Source organism: Colius striatus, chromosome 9, assembly GCF_028858725.1.
Source record: "Colius striatus isolate bColStr4 chromosome 9, bColStr4.1.hap1, whole genome shotgun sequence".
Classification (NCBI taxonomy): Eukaryota; Metazoa; Chordata; class Aves; order Coliiformes; family Coliidae; genus Colius; species Colius striatus.
In genome coordinates this window covers 15,552,400-15,570,695 of record NC_084767.1, presented here as the reverse complement: position 1 = coordinate 15,570,695, position 18,296 = coordinate 15,552,400, and the positions used below count along the sequence as shown (strand labels likewise).

Genomic DNA, 18,296 nt, shown 5'->3' with positions numbered 1-18,296 from the left:
GGAGTGCCATTACAACAGGTTGTCAGAAGCCCTGACTAAATGCCAGGGAAATCTGTGCAAGCTTGCACCTATTTTTATACTCTTTCCCTCAGCATCTGCCAGTAGCCACTTGGAGTGACACAATATCATCCCAGATGAACTTGTGGTCGAACTCTCTGTGGCAGTTGCTGGGCAGGCAGAACAGCCAAAGAGCCATATAATGCTACATTTGACCTTGGTCTTCAATTAATTCATATCATGCAAAACCACAAGGTTCTTAAAACTCCTGTATTTTCATACTGGCAGCAACATCTCCTACCCCAAAACCCATGAAACTGCATTGAAATACATACCTAACAAAAGAAAGTGCTTTGGATGAAGAATCTAAAGTTTCTGGATCATGCAAGAAACGTTGGCTTTGCCCAAAATCCAGACTACGATGTGACAATATCGGATGACAGTCCTCTTCCAGTGGATGATTAGTCATCCTTCCAGCCTGGGGCGAAAGCTGAGCTTCTCCTGATTCACTGTCCTCCTGCCAAGACTTGAAAGCAGGAAACGGATCTAGAAGATAAAATAGGGACACAAAATGGTATTTTTCTGTTAACAGAATTATATACAAGAGTCAAAAGGAAACATAAATTCGTACCAAATGCTTAGTCTTGTATGCTATAAAGGATGTGGTGTCATACACAAAGTGAATAAAGACACTGAAAAAGATCAGAAAGCTACAGATTTGTGTCATGTAACAACTGAAAGAAAGAGGTACCGAAATGAAGTATGTACACTAGGATCCCTTTTTCAAAGTGTGTCTTGGGAGAATGCATTTCTGAACAGTTCAACAGTGTAAGAGACATATACATATCAGAACTTCAGAGTTAGAAGAAAATATTTATTGCCCATTGCAGTATTTTGCTGTAGAAATTTATCTTCGTACCTTACAAATCTACTTTGAAAGTCTGTCCTCTTGATTTTGAAGGCAGCAAGCCTGACAGCACCTCTTTAAGTGCAATACCTATTTGCTTAAGTCTTTTTAAAGGAGTGTTACTGGGTTTTTAAGTTTAAATCCATCTTGACACCACCGAGAAAAAGAGATTTCTTAATTTGTGCAAGATTATTTCACTGAGGCAGGGGATTCCAAAACTTTTTTTTTTAAATAATCCCTATAAAAACTTATTTGCTAACGTCCCTTAAAATTCCCTGATATGGTTTTCTTGCTAACAAAAAACTGACATGGCTTTCCAAACATTCTAAAATCCCACCCCCCTTTTCCTTTCAGAGAGTCGCCTATATTTTCTAGTTCAAACCAGAAATTTGAAAACTGGGTTCAAAGTGTGCAGAACAACAAAACCCACAAAGTAATCTTTAAAAAAAAGTAACCCTTGTACCTGCTTTCCAATGTACGTTTACTAAGTGTTATTGGGATTTTTTGTTTTGTTTTTAAGCTACAATCTTGCCTGTTCACACAGTGCAAGATATGAAAAGGGGACCTTTTGGAAAAAAATAAACAAAAAAATTGCAGATCAGAACATTCCCAAGATATTCGGGACAGCAGGTGAAGGGTTAGTTACAAAGCAAACCATAAACTATCAAAAGGCAGATAACTGAATGTATGGCGAACCATACTTACCCTCCCCTTCTCTCTGCAGATGCATTGTTTTGAAATCAATGAGGGGAAAAGTGATAGGGCATGGCGCTAATAAAATGAAAAAAGAATGGCAAAAATACTAAAGTGAACACACAGCACAGTCAGAACAAACTATACATAACATGTAAAGCAGGAAGATATAGTACCAGGGAAAAACATCTCATCTTTTGGTCCAGGCCCTGAGCACTCTTAGCTTCCAAGCAATTTAACTGGCAGGTAAGAATGCTCAGTCCTTAGGAAATTTGAACTTTTTACTGAAAAGGTTTACAAACAATTGACACAGGAATAGTAAAGACTTATTGTAGTTTAAGAGTCTCATACATCCTCACATGAACAAAAGACAAGTTCTAAACAGGCTTTTGCTCACGGACTGTAAGTAGTAGATATGTTGGTGATTTCCAAAAAACAGGACAAATGCAGAAAAACACACTCAGAAAAAGATTAACTGATCTGCATTTTTGCCTTAAGCCAGCAAGCGTTTAATGTTCACTTGCAAGAACTCTGTTGTTACAGGCCTTTAAGTTTTCTATTAAATGTGCTTTAAGAACTCAAATGTTGTTAACAAGATTTGGATTAGTACAGAAATCTTTACAAAGTCAATCTACTTCAATGAAACGCCACAAGGATGTGTGGTGCCTTGGAAGGCCGAGACTGTAATAACCATTCTCAACAGGACTGAAGAATAGCCAAACTTAAAAGACTTTGCAATGAAATAACAGCTCCTGGAAAACGTCATGATCTTACCATTGAGAAGGTTATAATATAAATTTATATACACATATGCTACTTCCTTTTCAAAGTGAGGGTCATTAAGCTATTTGGGTAAAAACAAAGCAATTTTTATGAGCATATGTAAGGAAATCATGAAAATGGAAGCCACAAAATCTTCTGAGAATATCTATTAAACCAGATCAACATAGAGGATGCAACAAAACATCATGTGCAAGTAAGCAATTCACGTAAATAAAACACTGAGAACATAAGCAGGATTTTTAAAAAAAGAACTTTTACCTAAAGTCATTAACTTGGGCAACAAAAATCTGTGCTGCAAATCTGCTTCTGTATGACATGACATACTATGAACGTACCCATTGCTAGGGCTAGAGAAGGCCAACCAACAAATATTTTACAAGTATAAGCAAACCAATCAGAAATTGCAAACGTCACCATTTTAAAATGGTTAAAAGGGAAGTATGGATTCATACAGGCCATTAATTTGGAAAACAGCACTGGTGACAAATTCACAATAAGTTATCACCATTTGAGCTTCAGGACAAAGCTTTATGTGCTGACATGCTATATGCTGACAACTATATGCTGCACTGTTAAACTACGTATGTTCTGTGTTTACCTCACTCATTTTAATATTTATAACACAGCAAGCAAGAGTAAAGTGCGGCAATCCTTTGCTACCTGTGTCTTACTAACATTTGACCATGACACTCACAGGCTTCTCAAAGAACAGCTGTCACTGTTAACCGCCTGTTGGAAGTTAAAACCTTGCCCCGAGTAGTTAATCTGTACTGTATCTATTAAGTTGCATTTGCAAGGTTTTTAATTGGAAACAAGTGGACTGTGGTCACTGTACTGTAGATGATAGTTCGCAGTATTTTAGCAAACTTTATCACCTGAAATTTGTCTTAAGGTGCGATAATTCAGAATATCAACACTAGGCAGAAGAAATAGGATGTAAGGAACACATAAAAAGCTAAGTATTTTGAAAAGGAGACACAGAGGGTTTTGTTCTGGTACAAAGGAGTTATGTTTTTACAGAAGTAAAACAACAGTCTATTAGTACCAGACATTTCAGCAACAAAGTTCAGTGAAGTCACAAGCTCAAGGGCTTGCTGAACCTGGAAGGTCACAAAGAATAAGGTCATAAGCATAAGGAATCCTGCCTGAGAAAAAAACTATGTTTCAGACAATTTGCTTTTCCTAAAATCCAAACAATGGAGGGAGAAGTAGCACAGAAATAATATCCATCTGCAACTTTCATTTGAAAATTCAGAGCTGTTTCAAGCTCCATGTCCCATGACATGGAAACCAAGATCTGATATTCCTTCTATTTAAAACAAAACAAACAGATTTTTCAGAATAAATAGAATATAAATTGCTGTGGTTAGCAGTTTAGTGATCATAACTCCCATTTAGCTAGTATTAGAACCTCAGTAGTTTACATTTATAAACCAACCAAACAAGACAGTCTGAATGTTAGATATATGACATAATCAGAGAAAGTATTTTTAAGCACTTGGATCCTGGGATCCATAAGAAAAAAAACTCCAAAACCCCCAAACTTTTAGTATGAAACTTAGGGGGTTTTGCTCTCTTTAGCTGCTCCTTTGACTGTTTTTTCTTTGCACTTTTTAAAGTCATTTGATGAAGCTGCAGGTAGTTCTGGAACAAGATGGGATCTATGTCATGACTTGGTTGCCCTTACCATGAGCATGAGAACCTATTATTAAATGAACTAAAGGGGAAAAAAAACCCTTAACTTGTCTGCTTTTGACTTTGTCAAACATTCTATCTGTCATTACTAGTTAACCATATTGTGAGCTTGAGGGTGGAAATTACCTTCCCATTTGTCACCATCAGATACATTCTTCAGATCTAGACGTGGTACTTGGATACCCAGAGCTTCCTCAGAAACATTAACGTTGCCATCCCCCAATATCTCTGAATCAGTATTTGCATTATGATCACAAGTCTTGCTACTTGAATCCTGTATTTGAACAGCACAACAGAACAATTTTATTATTACTTAGCAACTGGAATGCAGGTACCTAACCACTGTCAGTTCCAGCACTTCTGGAAATTTTATAGGAAAAAAAAAAAAGTCTCTCTTTCCTAACTCCAGGAATTATAAACAAGCTTCCCCTGCACTCCCAACAGTAGTTAATTTATTGCATTACAAAATATTTATTGCATGAGATGCTTAAGTGTAAAGGTCGCTATGCTGCCAAAAGTTTCTGTAAAGCAAGATGAGATGTCTGACAGAGGCTCTGCAAACCTTGGAGCAGGCCGTTAACATTAGATGTTAAAAGCTGAATTTACTGTTGTTCGTTACACCTGTATTACATACAGATGTATAGTTCATAAGATGTTGTGTATCCATATAGAAATGAAACCACAATCTTACCAGAAACATCTCTGAAGATATTCTTTCATTGCTACCAAGCAATATACTATTTTGCCTAAAAAGAAGACATATGGTTATCATTTGAAATACTAATTCTTAATAGACAATAAATACTATACATTGCCCTTATATTTTATCCTCACATATCCTAACCCTGTTCTAGCAGATATGCAATGCTTCTCCCTCAAGTGCTAATTAAAATTCTGAGGGGAGAAAGTTATGTTGCTTTCAATCCCACCTTTGTTCTTCTTGCAGAATTCCAAGCTAAAGTACGTAAACAACAATCAGACTTGAATTAAGACGGAAATAAAAGCAGCTCAAACTTTTACTCTCAATCTATGAGTAAATTTCTTAAATCTCAAATGAACTCAAATTGACGTTTCAATCAGAACTTTCAAGTCTTCTGGCTAGTCACTATTACCAGCATAAAGAACAATTAAATATGCCACAACATTTAAAGAAAATAACTTTTTTATCTTCAGTTTCTCTTGGCCAGAATATATGGTTGTTCACAAAAACAACACTGTATATATTGTGTAAGAGTCGGCTTAGTTTCTCTTTTAAGTGCACAAAGTTCTTGTATTCTCTGTTTCACATGTGAAGCTAACCATTTAGTTTCACCTCTCTTACATTACATCATTGATACAAATCACCAGTTTGGTATACTTAATTTTCAAAACTGAAGTTAAACATTTTGCCACGTAGAATGAAAGAAAACAAATGAAAAACATATACCTTTCACTATTATTTTCTCCATCTGCATCTTCATCACATGGTTTCAATAATACATCTGCAGCCTGTTGGCAAAAAGTATGTTTAGAGAGATTTGGGAATGGCATTCTCAGCTGCAAACATTTCTCCTCTCAAGAACTAAAAGCGTAGCTTTTTGTACAGGGGTGGAAATCATACTTTTTAACCATGCAATATTTTTATACCTAGAGTCAAGCCAGTAACAAATTGTTTTAATCACTGGAAGACAGACAATGTCTTTCCATTTTCAAACAAAACATTTTTTTATTATTTCTTTAAAATATTAACATCAATAGTTCTACTGCAAGTTGTTAAGCATAGCAGGAAGTTTGGAGTGACTAAAATCATGGCTGTAACCATATCCCAGTCTCGAAAACAACTGAGTTGGACGAAGACTTATGTTCAGCATATATGAACTGAAACAAGTCTGACAGACTTTCTAAAAGGAGCTACTAATCCCTGTTACTAAATAAAGCAGCAGCAGAACGGGAAGGGGATGAAGAAATGTTGGCATTTCTGACACCATCTTTCAAAAGAAGTTCAGATGAATGCCTGTAACTATTTTGTTTGCTAAAAGCTGGCACAGGAAGAGCAACTACTTTAGTTGTTTATGCCAAAGCCCAGTACTTGATTTCTTCAAGAAGTGTCTTATTTGTGGGAGTATAAGAAACATGAAATATGTCTCTTCGAAATGAGATTACATTTGGTTTCAGACTTTACAAAGCTCTCACAAATGAACTTCAAACTGTTTGAATATAAAATAAAGTCAGCCGAAGAGATCAAACACACATACAAGTTGCCAGTTTTACCCTGCTGACAGTAAAACCTGCCCTTATTGGACAAAATTCCATTATTCAGTTTCCATTATTTCAGTCCTCAAGTCAAATTCCAATTCAGGGAAACAAGTTTTAATTGCAGTGCATTTGTCATATTCCAGTAGATAGTTTCCACCCAGGAGATGAGCTATGCAAGTCACTTATTGAAGCTGTGGAAACAGCTGCCTCTGTTTCCATTTGAGACCCAAAGCAGAGCTCGTGTGCACATCTTTCCTACAAACCTACACCCGCACCAAACTCCTCTCACACAGATGAATCAGCGTATTAGCCTTTAACGGCTCCCTGAAAGATACAACTCTTCAATGACCTTTGAAATGGTATATTAACAAGGTGGTAACCATTAAATGGATAAAAACCAAAACTTTGTCCCATGAGGTCACCTTACCACTGATATCAACAGACAGAAATATACAGAGAAGAAAAAAAAAGGCCAGGAATGACATCAGGTATGGTAACAAAAGTGAATGTGTACGTGACCACATGCTATCAAAAATCATGCTCCTCTTCGATTCTTGGCATGACCATGCACTTGTAACTCCAAAGTTCACATACTCCCTAAGCAGCATAACTCACATTTCTCAGCTGTTCTTTGAAGTTGTTGAAACTGCATTAAATGCACTAAAAAGACACCAATTTGTAATTTTTGTTTCTCCACTGATGTTTGTATTTTCTGAGTTTTGATTTCTAAAGCTCAGCATGTATTTTAACTAGGAAGTCAGAAAGAAGTGTTAGGATTTAGTATGAGAAACTCACTCTCTTTATTGCTCTTAAATGCCATCATTACAAATTCAGGTCATACATACTACAAACCCTTGCATCTGATTGTACGTGAAGATCTAATAATTGCAGCTCAAAGCAAAGCTGAGGCATGTTTGTTGTATAGGACAACTATTTCAACAATTACAGTTGCTGCAATATTGGGCTTCCATTCAAACAACATACAATACTTGGTTCTTTCAGTGACATGAAGTAATTCAATTCAAGCGCAACATAAAAAGTATCTGATTATCCTAAGGTTTGCTGTTTATGTTTTCAGTTGCTGTCTGAACTTGAACGGCAACCTCAAGTATCGTTAACATTGCATTTCCTGAGTAATACAGCTTTTGAAGTACAACTAAGTATCTTATTTTTACAAATATGTTAGCATTACATCCTAATATGTGCTCACGCAGCACTCTAGCCAGATTTTTCTGCTTTGTAATATAAGTAGTCAATTGAGATACTTCCCGAGACTACAGGAGTGGAGCATCTCCCTTATGATGAAAGGCTGAGGGAGCTGAGGCTCTTTAGCTTGGAGGAGACTGAGAGGTGATCTCATTAACGTTTACAAATACGTAAAGGGTGGGTGTCAGAAGGACGGAGCCAGGCTGCTCTCAGTGATGTGCAATGATAGGACAAAGGGAAATGGGTACAAGCTGGAATGTAAGAGTTTCCAAAGAAACATAAGGAAAAACTTATGGAACGCAACTGCCAGATGTGCTGTGGAGTCTCCTTCTTTGGAGACATTCAGAACCCATCTGGATGAGTTCCTGTGTGACCTACTCTAAGTGGCCCTGCTCTGGTAGAGGGGTTGGACTAGATAATCATTCAAAGTCCCTTCTAACCCTTAAGATTCTGTGATTCTGTAATGTTCAGTGTTGAATCTCTTCAGGAGATCACAAGGGTTATTTTCTTTCGTTTTTCTTGTGCTGAACACCTCAAGTGTAGGAATTTTACATGTACACACTGGCATGGAAGGACATGAGCTATTGGCATAGCAGAAGTCAAATGTCGAAGTAAAGAGGCCCATGAAGTAACAGAACCTCTTTCAACTACAAAGGAGATAAAGATGTGCTGACGAGAAGAGGACATCTAAGCCAATCAAAGAAGAAACTGGACACAATGAGAAAAATCTGTAATTGGCTAATTACACACCCACACTTTCCTGGCACTAGTAGAGAGAGTCAAGAGGCTGCAGTCTCAAGGTGACTGCTATTTGTAGCCTTTCTTGTTACAGTAAAAGGTGAGACTGACTGTGGGCTATGCTGCAATCTAGATCTAGTTCTACATCTTCTGCTCCTCAGGAAGCCTTTACTAATACAGATGCTATTCTAACTTGTGCTACGCTTGCTGATACATCGACTTACCTGAACAGAAGGAAGAGCTGGTACCTGTGAAAGACCAATACAAAACACATTAGGCAGGGTCCAAACAAGTTCCACTAAAGTACACACAATTATTTTGATGCATGCCTATGAAATGTGCACAACAGAGGGCAATTAACTGCACAGAGCGAGGGCACCATGTTAGTCTGCATAAGAGCTACTGGAAAAGTTGGATGCCTAAAAGGTTTTGATAAAGTTAGAGTAATTTCTGATTTTCATATACAAGATACTCTTCCTCTCACCTGAATGCTTTCTTCTCCCTCAGTTACAGTATCATGTTTCATAGCTTCACTGTCTAAATCAGTGCAAACCAATACTTCAGAGCAGTCTCCTGTGTTCTCATTGCTACCAGTATCATTATCTTCAATAACATCATTCCTAAAGGAAGAACAGAAAGACTTTAGCAACCTGTTGTTTCACCTTCAAATGAAAAAAATACCACACTTTTTTTTATTATTATTATTAATCAAGCATCAGTGTTGTTGTTTTGTTATTTGGGTTTTTCCCAACAACATTATTCTGACTAAACAATTTCAATCAACTGAAGACAAATTTAGTTATGTAGTTTATATATACTTCTGGGGTTTTCTACAGTAGTACAGGATAAACACAGTAAAATGTATTTGACTATTGAATTAAGGGTCAGGCATACATCCCCCACTTATTCTGCTGACCTAAGGAACAAAAGCACCAACAATCAAAAGCAATGACATCTTGAAGCTACATGGCTTGAAACTGCTGTGGCTACAGCTCTCAATACTGAAGCCAGCTAGTCTATCGCTAGTATCGTTATGTTCCCCTCCAGCGAGAAATCCCATTATTCCTAACACATAATCTTCCTAGAGTTCAACTTAAGGCTTGTAATAGCACAACTAGATTAAAACTAATCTATGTCACATTTATGTCTATATGTTCTTTACATGCCACCACCTGTGTTGCTACATGATTCTGCAATTCATCATAAGCCACTGATTCCTTGCCTTCCTCCTCCTCATCCACAGAGAATTCTAAGTTACTTTTAAAACCACCTCTCCTCTATCAGGAATACTGATACTAAATAGGATGGTTTGGAAATGAACATTTTAATTCTCTTTCTTAATTCTGGCAATATTTTAAGTAAGAAATCTGCACTGGATCACTGTCATTTTTAGTTCTTCATTTAACTGTGTATTTGCCTTGTGCATAGCCTGCTGGCAGCACTACTTTAAAGGCCTCAGATGACCTCTTTCAAGAACACTATCATATATCCTCTATTACGGTTAATCCACAGCAGAATGATGACCAGAAGCATTTTAAATAGTCACTATGCCAAAAGAATATATTGCTTTCAGACCTGCAGTGATGGTACTTTTAGCCTCTGCTTCTCTGAAGTCAGATAGCCTTTAAAGCACTTAGCTGCAACTGAAGGAATATGGCTACAACACGTCTTTCAGGCAATTTCCTACTTACTTATGAATGACTTTGAAGACATTAAAACTCTACCAATAAAACTCAGCTTTAATTGTTCATTACTAGCAATGATTATTACTTTTATCATCAACTGCTAAATTTAGTCTGACCTCTCGTCACAGATAAAGCTTCTTAAACCAGTAAGGACTGAACAATTTAGAAAATAGTATACTTCAGTATTTCAGGCTCTGAGCAATAAAGTAATTTAGATACTAAGTCCTACTTAACTACACATTTTTGGAGTTTGAGTATCAATCATGACTACTTATTTTTAATAAGCATAAAAACGTACCAGCTTGTCAACGCTGTGCTGTAGCAATTGCTACACTCATAACATAGCAAGATTTCCAATAAAAATAAAAACTGATGAAAAGAGGTTGAAACTCTATGCAAATAGAGACCCACAGTACTCATTCCATTCATTTTTGGCCGTTTCGTTGACACTGGCAGCCAGAGCAGTCAAATAGTTATGTTGATGTGGAAAGAGAGCGTAAACAAACTGAAACAGCGGCTACAATAGCTTTCATATGGTCAAATTGTGTTATAAGTAACAGCAATGAGAGAAGAATGAAAGCACTTGCATCAATTTAAGTTCTTGTGCTACTTGCAGAAAACTCAGCAGTGAAGTGTTATACTTCTGAACATTTTAGCTATAAGAAAAAAATATTTGCATTTGCAGTTGATTACTGGCAACTGATGGAAGATGTCTCATATTTTAAATGAAGTCAAGTTAATAGCAAAAATCCCAAGTTTTCCTTTGGTTTGTGGTGAAGGATTGGGCTACTTTGGTTTGGAAGAGTTCCGATATATAATTCTGCAGAATTTGTGACCAATACAACAACAACAAAAGAATCTTACTGGTTGTTAGATCCTTCCTCATCCCCGCTGGGACTTTTTTCTTCGTCATTACAGCTCAGTCTGTGTTGCTGTACATGTTTAAGATCGTTATCTAAGCTGCTCTGCAGGTCAAAAAGGTGCTGTTCCACAGCTGCTCTAATTGTTCTTTCTAAAATGCTGTAAAGAAAAAAAGATAGAAAATTCATATTAAGAGCTCTTCTTTTGCATTGATCAACTATGCAGAAAAGCAGAGAGAAATTTTACTGCAGGAAACCTTGATAACAAGTACATTAAGGCAAAACGAGCTTAACTTTTCCAAAAGGGCAGTGGAAATTACGGCACCTATTTCCTTTTACTGTTCACAGTACTTTATATAAATACTATTAAATAATTACCACCAGTAATTAGCACCATTTTAAGAGTAATCAACATATTACAATTACTGTTTTATTTTTTGCAAATATACACAAAAAACTTGTAAAAGTCTAATATATTAATGTGACAATAAAGTTCTGTGTCTGTAACAGGCCAATCAACCCTGGAGCAGGTACCACTTCAGGACAGGTGGCTGTAACCTCTCCTAAAGGGACTGCAATCTTAAAACATAAGAGCCAACCAATAGCATAAACAATGAGCAAGTACCTTATGAAACACACAGGATATACCCAAAGATATAACAAGAACAGCACTCTAAAAACAATGCACTCTGTTGAGTGCTTCTTAGACAGCTCATCCAAAATACCCAGTTAGGCCTACCAAAATTCCTCTCATAAGAATCTCAAACATTTTTAGCCCATTTTTAACTGTGGATTTGTGTTTATTTCTCCTCCACATTTCCACACATAATCCCACCAAACTGTACTCAACATTAACAGCTAAAAGTGATGTTAAAAATACAATATGAATGCTATCATAATTTTCAAGTCAAACCCCTATGATGTATTTAAGTATAAATGCAAAGTGTTTTGGAATGCAGGGTCTACCCTACCATCCACTCGCGCTTCTGCAGTCAGCACCACTGACAGACATTAGCTTTTTCCTGTCTTAGTGGTAAATGCCATAAGTGAAATACCTCACACTATAATATGTTCATTCCTAACTGTAATCATCAAATCTACTGCATTTATTTTTCTTGAAAGAATACATATCTTCATGTTATAGTAACAGCACAAACATTTTATACTTTCATTATACTTACTCTGCAGAGGCTGGCAAGATACTTATGGGAGAGATAGTAGCACTGCAATAAAGAAGAAATAAGTTAATATAATGCAAAAACTTATCACACTAAATAGAAGTCTTGAAGTCAACAAAAAGCACCCTGGAAAACATTGAAATCTGCACGTAATAACAGCTAACAGAAGTAGAATAAATATGTAAAGAAAACACTGATTTGCAGTCCCTTTGTTATTGAGATGAAGATATCTTAAAGAATGCCATCATAAGACAGAAAGTCATCAAAGTAACAATGCAGATTTCTGTCTCTCAAGAGCCAGCACTCAGTATACTATGAAGCTATAAGCCCTCAGATGTACAGTCTTTCCCATGGGAAATACTAATCACTTTGTCTCCAAAGATTTCCTGAGACCTTGCTTAAGAATGTAGATTTTAACCTTGCTGCCTAAAGCAAATTCCAAATTACTCTGCTTTCCTCTACAGTTGCAACTCAGAGGTTCTTCCCTGCCTTTCAGACTGTTGCATAATTTTATTGTGCAATGTTCAACAGCTCTGCAGTGCTCTCCAAGGACTGCTATTGTGAGAGCAAGGTAGGTACCCTTCCAGAGGTTTTGAGACCCAAGACAGTCATTTGTAAAGTATCTGGAAACCTAGCAGAATCCACTTCAGCCTACAAGGTTAAATTCCCTGGGGAAGATGGAAGAGTGGAAATAAGTGTAATAATACAAGCAAATTAACTCATGTATACACAATTCCCTCTTCAATTTTCTATTAATGTGATTAAAATTCTTTCATTTTAAACAGAGTATTTAAATTTTAGGCAAAGCAACAGTAAATATACCAAGAATTAAACAAAATAAGAAAACTCTATTGTAAATAGCAATGAATTTCAACCTATGTATCTTCTACAGGAAAGAAAAAAACACCCCAAAACTGAAAACAACAACTAACTTCACTTCAACTAGGGGAGGGAAGGGAGGTTATTAAATACTTTTTCTTCCTATTATATATAACTAAGTTCAAAAAGCTGAAAACCAAAATTTTAGTCTATTCTTCACCCTGCAATGACACTGCTGGCAGACAAAGTTATTTTTAAATATTATTTTCAAGAATGCATAAAGTAAACTGAAAATGAGAGGGAGCTTGCCACTCCACCTAAAAACTGAACAGGAACCTCTACAAGAGCAGGTTAGACTGATACTAAGCCATGCTTGTACTGAAAATTGGAGACTGTCTCTCTGCTTAGCCCAGAATAGTTTTAATACAACAAGGAATATCTTGATTAGACCTTCTCAAGTTTACTAGTAGCTGCAGCACCTGAGAGGTAAGATAATTATACCACCTCAAGTAGACTATTTTTAATTCTTCTAAGTAGATGAAGCACAAGCAATAAAGGACTTTCAAATAAACACTAACTAATAAGTGGTCAGAGTTTTTCTTTAAAAATAATTATGTCTTTTGGCCTTAGACAGCTTGTGTGGGATGAACAGCATAGCGCAACGTATTTAGACACCATCGTGTGACAATTGATCAGGTAGGTGCTCACAGAAGCTTTTCCATTTTTAAATGGAAATTTTGACTTTGAATCAAGATGATTTCAAGATCTGTATGTGTTTGCCTAGGTGAAAAACCAAAGCGGAACTATTCCAAAGGCTTTGACAGTACATACTGCCTCAACTACTATTTCAAAACAGACATTGCCACACGGCGCTGGAAATTAAAACACCTGATACAGACACCAGATCTTGTGGCCATTCATTTCAACACTGTTGGATGAAACAACTGAAGATGAACACACTGGCATTTCATTTTTTTCTTTCCAATAAAGAAATGGTAAGAAAAAGTTTACCACTTCAGATATTTACATTTCATTGATACTTCTGTGAACAGAAGTTCACCACTGCCCTAGTTTGTGTACCAAGTAAGTTTTCTGATAAACATATTTTGTTTTGACAATACTTGAAATAAAAAAATGAAGTCATAAAGCTGTGAATAAGTTCAGCTTCACGAACAAGATGAGAGAAGGAGCATAAGCAAGAACCTCAGCCGAAAAACCAGTAAGATTTCCAAACACAAAAAAGTGTAGGTTTTTTTAATATCTGATCTCAGTATTTTCAGCAAGTTCTACAAAAGCTGCATTATAAAAGTTGTGCTTGCATTCTGCAGGTACCAATACATAATTGTGTACCTTGAAATCAATTTACTATTAAAACACAGTCACTCCTAGGATAAATTGAGAGGAAAAACAAAAGGCAATTAGAGCACCGAACACCACAACACTCTAAGAGAGACCAAAGAAATGCTGTCAAGGACAAAAGTACAAACACTATTTATAGGAAACTGTGATGATCTGGAATCCTTTTACTCTAGCACTTGAGACAATGAGGAACTGTATCAGTAACAAGGAGAATCAAACTCATCTCCAAAGAATCCAGAAGATTTCAGATGTGGTTCACATCAAAATTTTCCATCTATTACATAACCTTCAGCCCCCAGCATTGAATCGTTCACCAGTGCTTTCATTAAACACCTTTAGTTGCATTAGAGCTACTCAACAAAAGATGTGCATAAATCAGCAGTATTGCAAAGCCTGAAGAATCCTCTTACTATGAAAAGAATATCTTATGTCTTCAACTAATCACTTGAGCAATTAAGCACATCTGGAAAGATGTGTTAGTTGCTCTTAGCTGAAAATACATTACAACTTCCAAACTGATGTACCACATTTCAGGGATACTTGTTAAAAGCTGTAATTTATAGTGCTACACAGAGCTATAATGCAGCATGACACAGCAAGACACAGAAAGGTAAACATGTTTGTTTCATAATGCTAACTCTCTCCTGAGAATCCTTTCTGCACTCTCTACTCATAAAATGTCCTGATAAAAACATATCTTAAGATAGAATAAAAACACATTAACTAGAGATAAAACATTGCAGAGTTTGTCCTGGTAGTTTACTGAATGTACAGAGATTCTCATTTCTCATTTAAGAAAAAAAAAAAAACACAGTTGTGACATTATTTTATATCTCCAAAATACATTTTATCTAACATAATGTTGAAGTTAAAAGTCATCCTATTTGCAATCATACCACAACAACATTTCCCTTTCATAGAATTACCTGTGCAGAAGAACTTTACAGGCCATTCTGATAATTTTTGCTATCCCAAATGAGCACTTCATGTAAAAATGCTTCATTTGAAAAACAGCAAAGCGTGATGTTGGCTGCTGGTTATGCATGCTGCTTGCTGGGATTCAACAGCGGCTCGTCAGAATGTACTTCTGGAGTGCTGCACTAAACCCTGCAGTCTAAATAGAAATAGACTGCAACATGAGGTCACTCCTGACAATAAGCTGCCCAATCAACACTTGAAACCTTTCCTAACATGTTGTTCACAGATTTTCTAGGATGAAAGTAGGGACAAGTATTTGGATGTTCAAGAGAGCACTAAACCAAAACAAGAATATATATTCTGGCAGTTCAGGCAGTTGTTGTATTTGGTTAGCCTTACTATAACTGCATTTTGTCTCACTTTGTTGCTGTTAATATTATTGCCTCTCACTGATCAGAGCTCTTTAAAACAAACAAACAAACAAAAAAGCATTAACAAGAATATCACACAAGAACTGAGGATGTCATTTCATTTAATATACAAAGCAAACTACACAACTTACTACTTGTCATCTCTCATTTTTGCACATATAATTTTGAAAAGCCCAAAGATTGTAACAAGAATTAAGTACTGTTAGGCAGAATTCTGATATAAAAATGAACTGCAAAAGACAAAGTAAATACTGATTGACAAAGTGCAGTGATGAAAAATTTGGAATCATGACAGAGAAGGATTATTTCAACAGCACATCTTAAAAGTCAGCTGCAATGCTGATTCAGTAATTAATTTCTCTGAAAGTCAGGACAGCAAAACCAAAAGTCAGCCTGGTGAAAAGGCTTCTGATAACAGAGAGTACAATTTTTCCTTCACATACACAATATCAATTTGTATGCAACAAATGCTCCCTGATCAGGTCAGGGTCTTAAAGATCCCTCAAGAGGTTTATTTTAACTACTATTTTCAAGCAGTCACTAAATCAAACTTCATTAATGATTATCCATATTCTCACCAGACCTCTTTAACAGTCAAAGTCAAATTATCACCATAAGGTACATAAAGGTCATGTGTTTCAAAAAGAACAAGCAAAAAGAGCCAAGAAAAAAGGTAGTGAACAAAATTGTGAACAAGTGATAGTCCAAATAACTGGAAGGTCATATGCATTGTACGAATAAAGGTAAATGATCTTTAACATGCAACCTCAGCGTTCTTTTCCTTCTCTCCACAACAGACAGCTACTCGGTTCCCAAAAATCTGACAACGGCAAAAAGGCAACAAAACTCCAGGCTAAGAAACTGCAAGGATCATGTTTAAGATCTACCTTTCCTCCTTTTCCCTTTATAAGCTGCTGCAGGCCCTGTGTTAAGAAAAACATCCCAATAAATCTGCATTAACTTTTTTAATGCCTTTTTTTTTTACCTCAAACAACTAAACCAGAAAAAAGGCCATTATATGCATACGATGAAATTCTTTAAGCTTGGAAAAATATTTACAGTACTTATAAGTGGTTAAAAGTTTAACAAAGCATACTTTCTCTCCTTCTCTATAAGTTGTTTTCTTTCTTAAATGTTTCCTGCAGTTGTTCTGGTTTTACAGTCAAAATTCTCTTTGTTCTTCTACAGGATTCCTCCATATGCTTCCCCACAAATTATGTAAAATGCCAACCATAATGAATGTCTATTAATTTTTAATTAACCCAAAACATCAAGTAAAAATGTTTTCTCTTCAGGCTATCAACTTTAAACACTTAAACATGTTGAGTTTGTCACTACTGCTGCACTTACACATTCCACGAGCAATTGAATAACTGTGAAAAGTTAAACTGCTTCAAAACTGACATAGGAAGGAGCACTTTCAGGGAAATTCCAATAGCACCAACTTTTCTTTTTTAACTTAACTAAAATCAAACGGCTCCATTGCTTACAACTATAACAACTAAAGTATAATTTAAAATCCAGAACAGAATTATGTTTCTTTCATTATTTTATATTTTAAAAGTCTTTGCAATGAAGTAAATGAAGTGTGCAGCCAAGCAGTTTAACAGATTTCAACCTGAAATCCACATTCTTGAGACTACTCAGTCTTAGGCCTTAAACCTGCTCATGATTTTGACTGCATGTGTTCTGCTTGTAGTCACACTTTTATTATAGACTCTTCTTCACACCTTCCTACAACTTCTCACATGCAATGACTGTACCAAATACATGCAGCATAGGGGAAAATATAGAATTCACTATCCATAAAATGTGAACTAAGTATGAGTAAAGCACACTTGAAACTTGTCTACTACAAACAAGTAAAATATAAACCTGTATATTACAAGTCAAGCACCCACAAACTCTCAAAAAGAAGTAGGATTTTAAGTTTACACACTTCCTTTTGATTATAAGCTGACTCCCACTCCAATACTCCAGTCTTATACTTTTCAACTTCCAAACTTGCTCAAAGCTCCCTTCTAGCAGAACCCATCCAAACGGAACCCTCTACAGAGTTTGGCTTTCAGGCTGGTAACATGGGTCCCTCCAGCTTCAGCAGCCATTACACCTGTTTGGATAATGCCAGCCTTGGCTTTCTGAGTGTTTTTCTACTATTTTTTCTCTAAAAAAAACCAGTTATACTAAACCCCAACTTGTGCACAGGCACCAGTCACGTCACTCCCACATTGATACAACAAAGAAACATCCTCCAAGATAAATTTAGTTGGCAAAGTTTAAATTAACTAAAGAAGGTTCTTCAGGTGTTTTACAAATATATTAGCAAGTCAACTTGCACAAAACAAGGTATCAAGTCTTCATTTCAACTCAAATTAAGTAGCCTTTCTGAACCCTCAAATCAAGGTGAGGGGTTTTTTTCGTTTTTGTGGGGTATTTTGGAAACAACTGTCTACCAAGTCTCATCTATACCCTCACAAAATGCCATCTTTCAAGAGATTTAAATTTCCTCCACATCGCTCCCATCAAAGATCTTTTTAGAACCTCTAGATTCCAACCTAAAAATCATTAATGGTTAATACTATTCCTCTTGCTCCTCATTATCCTTTTGGTCATATATAGTTATGCTTCATTCCTGGTGTTTTCTCCCTATAGCACATTTTCAGGAAGTAATCACATCAGCATTGCAATACATTCCACTATAGCGAAATGAGAAAATACTTTCCTCCTTTAATACCTGATCAAACTAGGCATTAAAAAACAAAACAACAATCTGTACAAATTCTCACATATTT

At 36.1% G+C, this 18,296-nt stretch overlaps 1 protein-coding gene across 4 annotated transcripts in view; it reads right to left on the bottom strand.

Moving 5' to 3' along the window:
- The window catches only part of FAM13B (family with sequence similarity 13 member B), a 50,167-nt gene that overhangs the window by 11,325 nt on the left and 20,546 nt on the right, over window positions 1-18,296 (bottom strand). For 3 of the 4 annotated variants that reach the window (XM_062002182.1, XM_062002186.1, XM_062002184.1), the window contains exons 8-16: window positions 11,981-12,022; window positions 10,804-10,959; window positions 8,739-8,874; window positions 8,479-8,502; window positions 5,502-5,563; window positions 4,767-4,821; window positions 4,202-4,349; window positions 1,610-1,675; window positions 333-543 (exon numbers count right to left, since the gene is read on the bottom strand). In XM_062002182.1, the coding sequence (XP_061858166.1) occupies window positions 333-543; window positions 1,610-1,675; window positions 4,202-4,349; window positions 4,767-4,821; window positions 5,502-5,563; window positions 8,479-8,502; window positions 8,739-8,874; window positions 10,804-10,959; window positions 11,981-12,022 (900 nt within the window). The remainder of the gene's footprint in view (window positions 1-332; window positions 544-1,609; window positions 1,676-4,201; window positions 4,350-4,766; window positions 4,822-5,501; window positions 5,564-8,478; window positions 8,503-8,738; window positions 8,875-10,803; window positions 10,960-11,980; window positions 12,023-18,296) is intronic. The other variant, XM_062002185.1, reaches the window with a different exon arrangement.